The sequence below is a fragment of the Temnothorax curvispinosus genome, unplaced genomic scaffold, assembly GCF_003070985.1.
Source record: "Temnothorax curvispinosus isolate PA1 unplaced genomic scaffold, ASM307098v1 QBEX01010126.1, whole genome shotgun sequence".
NCBI classification, from domain to species: domain Eukaryota; kingdom Metazoa; phylum Arthropoda; class Insecta; order Hymenoptera; family Formicidae; genus Temnothorax; species Temnothorax curvispinosus.
This window is the reverse complement of record NW_020219906.1, coordinates 84,928-97,362: the sequence shown is the minus strand read 5'-3', so window position 1 is coordinate 97,362 and position 12,435 is coordinate 84,928. Positions and strand designations below refer to the sequence as shown.

The 12,435-nt window shown below is 38.1% G+C and overlaps 1 protein-coding gene across 1 annotated transcript in view; it reads left to right on the top strand.

Annotated features, from left to right (window-relative positions):
• The first annotated feature begins 1,601 nt into the window (after positions 1-1,601).
• Positions 1,602-12,435, top strand: part of LOC112459793 — a 12,608-nt gene continuing 1,774 nt past the window's right edge. Inside the window, exons 1-3 of the mRNA XM_025024113.1 lie at positions 1,602-2,497; positions 3,962-6,879; positions 10,692-12,435. Of these exons, the coding sequence (XP_024879881.1) occupies positions 3,993-6,879; positions 10,692-12,435 (4,631 nt within the window). The 5' untranslated portion in view covers positions 1,602-2,497; positions 3,962-3,992. The remainder of the gene's footprint in view (positions 2,498-3,961; positions 6,880-10,691) is intronic.

Below are 12,435 nucleotides of genomic sequence, written 5' to 3'. Positions count from 1 at the left end.
GATGAGTCTGGAAGACCCTTCCATTCTATGTTTTACACTTCGAAACCGAATTATTATGAGACACTATATGTAAGTTTCTATAATGATTGTTATTACGTCACAGATATATGAAGGAAAGCAATTAATATTTGAGAAAATTATTTTTGTACACAGAATATTGTGGATAAAATTAAATCTCTGAATGATGTTGAAGACTCGTTAATAAGGCAAGGAACGTTACCTGTGGACAAAGTGTATGTTGAGTATTTGATTTACGTAGAACAAGCATGTACATGTTAACATGTATACAATTTAGTATATAATTTTAGAAGTATTCTGCAAAAAAATGTCAAGTATAACCATTTTTAAAAATATATTATTTTTAGCAATCTGATAGGTTCCACATGGCTTCAAAAGCATGAGATTGAAAACCAACTACTTGAAAGTATTAATGATTTTGAGGTAAATAATATATTAGTAATAATTAGTCAGTAATAATGAGTAATCTTTAAAAAAATATAACGCATAATTTAATTCACAAGTGTATAACAATTCTTTTAGTACGACTATCTTATTACGTCACTAGAACGGCTATCTGATCATCCATTGTCAAGGCGAGCAACAGATTTCATTACAAAATATCGTAAAACGCTTAATACCCATTCCAATGAGGTGGCAATACCACCTGTAAGTATCCATGTGCATATATAATAATGATGATAAAAGTATTGTTACAGTTAATATAAAAGTTTATTGTTACATGTAAAGTTGGAACACGACAGCACAGGAAGGCCATATATCACGGTTAAAAGTAAGTAAACTGATGATCTTAACATTCACAGATGGTTAGAAATATATATGATATATGATATATGATATATATGATATACATCATGAAACTCGTTGCTAATGATTTCAGATTGCATGAGGAAATCTGCAAGAGGTGAAGTGACAATTTGGGGTAATGGCTCTGGAAAGATTATCATTAATGGACGCGACATCACATATTTTGAAGAGATTCATCATCGCGAACAGGTGAGTTATTCTTTGCTCAAATCTTCGTAAGAAAAGTCCACATTGAATTTATTAAAGAATATTGTCATGGACAACAAGTTGTCATGGATATCTTCTGAAACTGTTTACGATACATGATATAATTTGGCTGGAGATAATTCTTATTACTTGTTGTGTTAAAATAGAATAGCATGCATTGTATTTTAATTTAACATGCAATGGAAAAAGAAGTTGAATGAATGTTATACATATAACAGTGCTGTAGGAATTTTTGTGATAATATTTATGAAGGAGTGAGTATCTAAAATTATTTTTATTTAACGATGTATTATATAATTATATCGTGCGGTAAAAGTTATTTAAATGTGTGAAAAATAGAGAATTTTGCATTAATGTATTCATATTTGCTTGTTAATTAGTTAAACGATAAAATAATCAACTGCTATCTATATTACTTTATTTATTTTTTTTTAACAGAACATATCAAAGTGATAGAAACCTAGTTAAGAAAAGAATTTAGTAAAAATTACTATTAAAATTCCTAAATAAATAGAAAAACTAATTAAAATTATTTATTTGTATATGTGTCAATGTTATGTATTAAATTATATAATTAGACTATGTTATCAAATTAATGCTCTTTATAGTACATATCGGTCTTCCAATAATAAAATCGTATGCGAGTTATTACAATATCATATATATTACTAATTTTAGGTCAGAGAAATCATTTAATCGTATCTTGTGTCAATTGAGTTTATTGAACTTACGACAGATTTGATTAAAATGTTTTGAGAGTTGGTCTCATAAAGACAACTATTCTCTGTTGTCAAGAACATGAAGCAGAGGTTAAAACTTTGTTCTTTTTTTGTTTCCACTTAAAAAATTGTATTAATATTTTAACTTTTCCAGTGGCAATTTTTTCCTGGTTTTTACCCAAGCAAATTGTCATGTAATATTTTTTTAGTCCTTAAATTGCATTGATTGTAATAGAATTTTTTCGCTGTGTTTTCTTCGCTGCAGATGCAGATGTCTAAACACTTATAGACGCAATAATGTACTTATTGAAGAAATCTAAGAAGTAGGAACTTGTACAATTTAGTGCTAAGTGAGAGTTAATTTGCATTAAAAAAACGTTATTTATCTCGAATCAGAAAAGTCGCGTATTTGAGGGATTGATGTGACACACTGAGAAAGAAGAAATATATTTTTATGCGGTATCTTTTGTGATGTGTATTGCCAAGAATGTGAAGCACGAAAAACATGTACAGTGTCCTTCAAGGAAGACAACTTTTTCCTGCGCATTTCTGATAGCCGACCGGTCTCATCCGCTACATGTAGCATCCAAATCTCTTTCGCTGATATAACCGGTACGGAGTTAGCCGCATGCTGCACACTCTCTCGCTCTCAGTGTGAACCGGTCTGGCGAAAGAACGAGGTGATGCGATCGAGACGATTATCAACGTCCGCCACCGAGCTTCGTCTCGTGCCGTAAACGTGTAAGGTACTTCTTCACTCTAGAACCATCTCTGCCGTGATGCCGATCCCGTAAACGCGCATACTGTCTAAGTCTAATACATTTGTAATAAGAGCCGTTAAACTAAATCCAAGATTTCAGATATCAACAGATGGTGACTCGCTTTCGATCTTATTGATATAAATTTGACACAAAGGGCATTATAAAGTCATGTTTACCTTTGTTGAATTGAAATTTGTATTTATTTTCGTATTTAATTTTTGTTTATATTTTTTTCATTTTATTTCCATTTATTTTCACATTTAATTTAGATTTAGATTTATCTTATAATCTATAAATAATCTATAATCTTTTATCTATAAATTTGTGTGTTTCTATATTTGTATGTATTCAGTTTCTCTTTTTTGGTATAGATATAATGGAAACATTTAAATTTCTCAAAATTGTTTAGTATTCAAGCACGTCATTAAAATCTATTTTTATTTTTAATTGCGTAAACGAATGAAATATTATTGCAGAGAAGATTTTTTACTACCTACTTCTCATTAGATCCGTAACTTTCCTGTTTTTAAAATTTTATTTTTGTAACGAGTCGGTTTGTTTATATTATTCCATCAATATGTGATCTGTTTGATATCAATCTAGATCTCTTTGTTTGTCTCTCAGAAGTGGGACGTAATTACCGTCAATTCAATGAGATAACAGACTATGCCTTGGTTAAGTATTTAACCGATTTTCCAATTAACTTTTACGAGAGTCGCGATATTTTGTGTATTTTGTGTTAAATGTCGATGTTACAATGTTAAAGTGTTTGTAAGATATACTGTCAATGAGTCATAATTCTTTATATATTGGCTGCATTCCGATATTCACTGTCAGCAACTTTCAGTACTGAAAATCTATGGTATACGTGACGTAAAATATAGATTTGCAGTACTGACAGTGAATATCGGAATGCAGCCATTGAATGAAATAAAGAAAAAATGAAACATATATTCCAAAATTCACATTTTATCTTTCACTGTATTATTAAACTTTTAAAAAATTAAGAAGTCATTAATAAGCACGTATTACGCATATATTTATAACAATGTTGTTCAATCTTTTATATTAAAACATACAAACTTTAGAAAACACCGAATTTAATCCTTTATTTTATTTTATTTTCGATTTATTTAGTTTTGAAAGATCGTAGCTACTAAATATCATGTGCTTTCACTTTGATAGAAATAATATTTGGCATTCCGAATATTTATATATATAATTCTGGTATTATATTTTAGACTATCTTATATTTTTCTCATTTACTATGATAAATTGTAGAATTTAAAGAATACCCTTTTTTAATCTTTCTTCTCACGTAACAAAATAGATACATAAGATACATAGATACACAATAAAATAGATACAATTTCTCTATTTTGTTTTTACATGTTTCGATTAAACATTAAGATTTTTGGATAATGTTAAATAAGTATATCACGTTTGTAGGTAACTGATCTTAGAACGGCAACAGGTGGAGATGGTAGATAGTCTGAGCAAGAAATTCGTATCGTTCTCGTCAGTGAAAGAGATGGAAGAAACCGGAGGAAAAGTATCAAAAACAGTTCCGACTCTGTTGTCACGCACGAGCGCGGCTTCCTTGTTTTTAACTCGACTAAAGAGTAGACGCTCATCGCCTAAGCAAGATGACAATGAGCTCGAAAGTGGTCGAGTTCAATACGAATCGCCGCCACCACTCGATAATTTGATAAGTCCCATAGCTTCAGTGGAAGATTACTCCGTCATCAGTGAACGAGCCTCTTCCGAAGTCGACCGCACTTCTCTGCGCATCAATGAAGATTTCATCAAAAATATTCTCGCGGAACACAGGAAACGTACGTGTTACAAATCACAAATCTGGGAAAATTTGGAATCATGTAAAACGGATGAGACAAATGCGGAGACGATCCTCGCGGACGTCAAGTCCAATGAAGTCAACATCTTATTGCTACAAGCGAGTTTTATGGGTCGTACAAATCTCATACATCGTTTGTGCAAATGCAAAGCCGATGTCAACTATACCGAGCCCGATCATGGTCTTACTCCGTTGCACTTGTGTGCGTTTCGGAACTGTCTGGATGGTGTCAAGTATTTAATAAAACAGGGCGCGAGCGTCAATACGAAATCGAAACACACGGCGTTTCATTATGCCGCATTTGGAGATGCCTTCGACGTTGCTCAATACTTCGTGCAACGAGATATCAGTCAGCTATCACCGCACGATGCTGAAGAGACGGTATTGCACGTGGCTTCACGAACTAACGCTCTGCGCGTACTTTCCCTACTAGCGCCGAACAACAAGGAACTGGACCGTTTGGATCAAGACGGATACGCCGCTATTCATCATGCAGCCGATGGCGGAGACAAAGCTTGTTTAGACATACTTTTGAAAGCCGGTTGCCAGGTGGATTTACCTACCGGAAAGAACGATACCGCATTGCACTTGGCTGCGGAAGCCGGTTGCGCGGACAATTTAGCTCTTCTGGTCGAGGCAAACGCTAATCTTCAACTGAAGAACCATCGAGGACACACGGCCTTGCATTTAGCCGCTCGTTCGCATTCTCTGGAGTGCGTGGAGATTTTACTGAAAGGTCGCGCGGATCCCAACGTGGAGGACGACGAGGGTCGAACGCCTCTGCACCTGGCTTTAGGCAAGTCTTTGGTGACCGACGACATAACCGAGCTCTTGCTCAAGTGGCGAGCGGACGTGAACAAGGCCGACAAATACGGCTATACGCCGCTACACATCGCCGCCTCAAACGAGCTGTCACGATGCGTCAATCTGCTGATAAAGTACGAAGCAGATCTCAGCGCCAGGACCATCGGCGGGAATAGCGCTCTATCCATCGTTCTGCGCAAGACCCCGACATCCCTGGACGTATTTGAGCATAGGCTGGACAAGTCTCTAACTTTGAGCCGACATGGATTCATCGCAGGTGAGCTCGAGTTGCAGCTGGACTTTCGTCCGTTGTTGCAGCGGCGGAATCGGCAAAACCGCTCGCCCGAGATCGGTTATCTGAACACCTTTGTGAAGGAGGGCTACAAGGAAATCCTGGAGCATCCTTTGTGCCAGTCTTTCCTCCATCTCAAGTGGCACAAGATCCGAAAGTACTATGCCGCCAGATTGCTCTTCTACTTAATATACGTGTTGATCCTTACGAGCTGGGTGATAATCGCCCTTGCTCATAACTGCTACAATGAGTCGAAAGGCTACGTACACAATCCGCCGTTGTGCGCGAACGCGACTGGGATCTATGGGTTTCTCTACAGACACCCCGTGGTACTCGAGATTCAGTGGTACACGTTGATGGTGCTCACCGCGCTCGAGACTTTTCGCAAGTTTACTGTCATTCCCAGTTACAAATCTGTCAGACAGTTTTTTACGCAGATAGAAAACCTGGTCGAGTGGTGCGTGATACTGAGTGTGTTTGCTACCTCTTTTGTGTATACGGGGAAAACATATACCTGGCAAAGTCACTTGGGCGCCTTCGCCGTGCTCTGCGGTTGGAGCAATCTGATGCTAATGATCGGGCAGTTGCCGATGTTCGGTGCTTACGTCGCTATGTTCACTAGCGTGCAGGCACAAGTGTTCAAGCTGCTTTTGGCCTACGCCTGCCTGTTGGTGGGCTTTACGGCGAGCTTCTGCGTGATATTTCCACATTCCAAGTCGTTCAGCAGTCCACACACGGGTCTCATCAAGGTTCTCGCGATGATGACTGGCGAGTTAGGTTTCGAGGACCTCTTCTTCTCATCCGATAAGGGTGGCCTTTATGAAAGTATTGGAGGAACTTCCTGGATCCTGCTACAAGTCTCGGCCCAACTCTCCTTCGTGTTGTTCCTTCTATTCGTCACGATTGTGCTGATGAATCTGCTGATCGGCATAGCCGTGCATGATATCAAGGGCCTGCAAAAGACGGCAGGTCTCGCAAAACTCGTTCGCCAAACGAAACTGATCCACGACGTGGAGGTTGCGATTTTTTTAGGATTTATGCCGTCGAAACGTTTCATCAGGTGCATGCGATGGACCACGCTGTTCCTGCCGTCACCTTTACGAGCCGTTTTGACTGTTCGCCCGCAAAACCTCAGAGAGAAGAGATTACCGCGCGATGTTCTCTCGGCCGCCTATAAAATAGCCAAGGAAGGAGACGGACAGAACAATTTCGGCGCATCGCGCAGAAAAACTTACAGCGCGGCCTATCACGCAAGAACGGCTCTCAAAGCTGACGCGACCACGTGTCGTCGTCGTGGTTTCGACGAGGATACGCTGCAACACGATTGCAACAAATTCAAAGAGGATATCGCGGAACTTAAGGAAATTTGCGAGAAAAATCATAGTCTTCTTCGAGAGCTTATAAAAGCGCACAATGGTAAAATAAATAAATAAAACTGCCATTAACAAGATAAGTTGGAAGTCCCTTTGAGTTGGAAAGGACGTCACAATCGTTCAAAATTTGAAATTCGATTGTGGGGCAACGATAAGAGATTCTAAAACTCGGGATTCGTGGAACGATACATCATGAATAATTAAAATATCGCGAATTGATCTTTATTTCTATAGGCGTTTTATAACTTCCAGCAAACTAGATTTAGACTCGCTATCTAAATCTTGCTCATGAGATATCGCTTTATTTCTGTGATACAAATGTGGTTGTGTCCAATATCAATTATATTTAAATCCGTCCATTTTCACATATGAATTTTATATAAAAAGCACTAGGGGCTTGCATAATTTTATGCATATAATAAATGCTGCGTTTGAATAAATTTTGACGCCGTAATTGCACGAGATATTCCCCTTAGGAGAAAGACTTTATTTACTATATGCATATATGTATTTTTTCCAGTAGAAACGTTTAGTATGTATTTAGTATCTAAAGTAACATGGATTTCGTGACACGGATACGAACATACGTATATTGATGAGACCTTAGAGAAAACAGGACAGTCCGTTTATATTTTTTCTAAACATTCTTTCGCATTTGTACAAGTCTTTGTAAAATATCTGCTTGTTAAAAAAATTTCCTCGTTTTTGAAGAGTCAACATATATAAAGCTTATGTATAATAAACCCATATATGTTTATTTATATAATTATTATCTTCAGACTGATACAATTTTTTGATTTGCGACGTTACGTCTGATTGCTTTCCATTAGTATATTTTTATTAATCTTCTTTACTCTTAATTCTTTATTATATAAGTTCTATAAAAAAAAATTGTAATGTAAGAATTTTCTTTTGTTTTTTAGACTTATACTATTTTAATTTGAGTAAATGTAACTATACACATTATTGTTGTAAACTTTCTACCAAGATGTATCGTTAAAGGAACAAATAAATATTTTTATATCAAGATCAAATTTAATAGGAAAGTTTTAAAGTTGTCTTTCGCCGGTCAAGTTTCACTTTGATTTTCAACGAAGTCAAATAATACATATATAACATTAACGGGATGCGTAGGCTGACAGTCAAAACCGGTTCCAATCTGCATAAGTTCTCATCCGTTGAAAGTTCAACTGTCAGAATAGGAAGCTCGGTAATGAGATAAAACGGGGACATTGAGTTATAGATCTACCTCTTGGAAGAGAATTTAATGGATTAAAATTTTGAAGGCTCCGTACTTTGGACTCTGTACTTAATCTCGCACACAAATTGGCGATATCTCGCCGTGTTCAGCTGTCAGACAATTTGGTGCCTTTCCATTCTTCAGATCAATCATCTGAGATATGAATAAAAAATTATGATTAAAAAAATGCGCTACATATCTCATCGCGTCGTGGAACCTAAGTTTCCGTTCATAGCTAAAATAGAATCGCCGCGAGTCAAAACCACGGTCAAAACTGTTTCGTGTCTTGAATTCGATTGTTTAAAAGCTACTTTTTTTTTTTTTTACTAGAGTGAGTACTAGCACGAAATATTCATTTCGTGCGCAATGTTTTTTTTGTAAATTTTACGTATCAACAATTTATAGGCAGCTAGCAACTTGAGAATATCTCTTGGCAGAGATCTTGCAAATGTACTTAAAATGAATACAAAGTTAAACATTACGTAAAAAGATCATGATATCATATTCGCGATCACGTGGTGGTGAAAGGAGTTTGCCTAGATATACGCAGTTCAGATTCGGGAAGCTATGGAAAAAAGGTATAAAATATTATGGAATATAAAAATAAAATATTGAAAGAAACAGATAACATGCGAACGGAATTAAACAGAAGAGAATAACGAATGACGATTGATTTATTTCCTTTGATTTATCTAGTTTTATTGCATTTTTGACAGGCGCTAAATAAAAAATGAGCTTATAACTTTAAACCATGTTTACTGTAAAAATTAATATTAAAAATGTAATTTTATATTGCTCCTATATACATTAGTTGTCTGTAATGTAAATAACTCTCTTTGTCTCTCTATGGCCTTTACTTTGAAAACATTCTATTTTTTAAGCAAATAGAACACTAGTTTGCTAAAAACATTTTTTCTCCTTTCTTGTCTCTTTATTCAACCTTCACCCATTGATTTTCAATAAGGAGAAAACGATTTATCATTCTGATTAAGAACGCAAATATCTGTGTTTAACGGTATACTTTTTAACGATAACACATGTGTAAATAACAATGTCCTAGGATAAAACTCGAGTGATCTTTCAGCGGTACTTTCCAGTCTCATCCAGATTAATCTCGAATTTAACAGGAGGGCAGGGCTCGTGTATGCAGGGGTGCGCGTAAAGTAGTAAAGTAATATCTCGAATTCGACCTACATCTCTTTATATTTATGTATTTTATTAATCATGCGTCTTGCCCCTCTGCTCGCAGATTCCTCTTCCCACGCGAACGGCTGAGACGTATGCAGAGTACGTCATGCAGTACGTGTAGCGCGATCGTACGAACCAGTTAAGTCCGCTGTAATGCTCGTTGAATTGTCAAGCGTACCCTGGTCAGTGATAGACATCTTGAGCTGACATAATTTTTACGATTAGAAAATGCGACCGAAATCCTTGTCGGCTTGCTTTTGCATTCTAGAGTCGAAAACACGGGGTTTCCTCGGCCTATCTCTAGTCTCTTATAAATACGTGTCACAAAAAGTGGGAGCGTTAAACGAGAGGACGAAGTGACGATCACACACATACGAAGCCGGTAGCGAGAGGAAGAGAAGAGTGCGGTGACAGTGAAAAATATATCATCGTGCTATTTGCATTACTTTTGAGATTCTTACACAGTGACAGACAGATATTCGATAATACTAATTCGAAATTAGTAGGAATATTAATATTGAACTTCCTAAAAGAGCACGTGAAAAACAGAAGAAATACTAACACATAAACAGCAATACTACTAACGACGCAAATTATTAAAAGGCAAGAGACGAAATTGTGCTAATATATGTGCGATAAACTTAAAAGCACACTCAGTAATGCAATATTTTGTTATAAAAAAATAATATATATATATATAATATGTATATTTGACGAGTCAGATATTAACAAATCAGGTGACAAGAATTGCAATCTTTAATCATCTCTATTTTTGATTGCGCGTGTCACATATATTAAAGAAGATATCATTAATCATAAGTTGTCCGGAAATAAATGCGTCATAATTAAATCTGATTAGTTTGGATATAAGACACTCGGTCATATTCAAGATCGTGGTACAATAATAAATAACAATAATAATAATAATAGTAACAATAATAATCCTCTTTTAAAGTGCTCTAAACGAAACGACTCGTAGACGTGACGTGATAGCCTTAGAAAAGAACGAGAGAGAAAAAAAGACAGGACTGAAGAGACACACAGCGACGCGACTGCAATAATTAGGATGCTTCACTGCGCGAATCATCGCATAACGGTACGAATACTTAGTGCTTAATTACGAAACGGCGTTTACATTGGAAACTTAAACATCGTACAACATAACATAGCTATTAGCTGAATTATTCTGAACAAGATATGTGGAATGGCAAAAAAAAATGATAAGATTATTCCAATGAAAAATGATTTAAGCGAGATAAAATCTATAATACGAGGAATACGAGTCTTTGCGCGTAAAAATGCGGAAAACCTGAGGTAACAGAAAAAATAGCAATAATAAAATTTGAATAAAAAACTCGATTTCTTCTCGAAGAAATAAGAGCGAAATTAAACAGTAAACTTATTCTCAATCGTAAATAAGTTATAATTTCGAGCGAATATGTGTGAGAATGACCGAGATTCATTAGGAGAGAGTGCTAAAGGGAAGAATCTCGAGACGAACAGTCTGAAGATACCGACTATTTTGAACGATGATGAACAACATTTTCATTCCACTAGAAGCTTCAATAGTCGTCACAAAAGCGAGCCGCTATCCGTTAGATTAGCTTCCACTTACAGGTCGCTAAGATGTGCGTATGCAGCGGAGGATTATCCACAAAAAATCACTATCGATGATGGAACTGTATCGAAGTTCGACAATGATCGGATTGAAATCGACGCCGGGGAACCACCACCGGTCGACGATTCCCTCTTCTTTGACAATCTGGAAAGCTGCAAGAACCACTACTTAAACGGTGCAAAATTGAGATCGGCTATATGGTCCATCGTCGATTCGACGGAGACGAGGTTACTATTGCACATGGAGAAAAGTCGCGTGCTTCCAGATGCGTGCAAAAACGAGAGACTACGGAATGTCGCTTACATCTGGGCATCCTATCGCGGTCTGCTGCATCATCTGCCGGAACTGGAGAATGCCGGAGCGCGTTACGACTACGTTGAACCACGGACCGGCGTGAATGCTATTCTCGCGGCTTCGTTGGGTGACAAGGTCGCCTGCGTGGAGTACTTGATCGCGAAGGGCGCCGACGTGAATTACGAGAGCCTCATCACTCGTTACACGCCGCTTCACTTCGCGGCGCTCGGTAACAGCTGGCACGCCGCAGCCACGTTATTAGATCATGGTGCTAAGCTTAATTACGTCTGTCAGGAAGTGGTCGAGCCTATTCTGCACAGTGCCGTTCGCGCGAAGGCGGTGGAGACAGTGAAGCTGCTGCTCGAGCGCGGTGCCAGCATCGTCGAGAAGAATCATTTGGGTCAGACGCCGTTGCACGTGGCCTGTTTCGTGCAATCAATACCATGCGTCGAGCTGCTATCAGCTAGCGCGCCCAATGTGAACGCTGTAGATAGGGAGCATAGAACACCCCTGCACTTCGCCGTAATGAGCACGGACTCGTCCGCCGAGTTGGTACAGTTGTTGTTGAAACGCGGCGCCTTGGTGAACGCGGTCGATCGGACCGGCTTCACCCCCCTTCACATTGCCGCGCTGAACGAGCAATCCCGATGCGTGGATGCGCTTATTTGGGCGGGCGCTGACATCAGTGCGACCACGTGCACTGGACTGTCTGCTCTGAATATTATATTGAAGAAGATTCCCGAGTCCTTGCATGTGTTCCGACAGCGTTTGGACGCCTCCATCAGACTGACCAGGCCGGTATCGCATAATCGCGAATTCGAAATGCGCCTACACTTCGACATTCTCTTTCCCAGCGGTAATCAGTGTGAGACCAGCTTCATAAACACTTTCGTACAGGAGCATCGAAAGGATCTGTTGTCGCATCCGCTGGTCATGGCCTTCCTGCATCTTAAGTGGGAGAAAATTCGCAAGCTCTATTTACTGAGAATACTCTTGTACGCTATGACAGTGATATGCATGACTACTTACGTACTCACTGCGTTAGCGTATAAATGTTACAATCACAACGAAGCTAATAGTTCCAAGATTTGCGGTAATAGACGAGTATCTGGCTTTCTCTTCCGGAGACCGATCATCGAGATCGAATGGTACCTCGCACTGGTTCTGACGTGCATCACCATACCGAGAAAAATATTTGGCTTCATGGTCTACAAATCGGCGATACAGTACTTCTCCAGTATCGACAATGTGTTGGACGG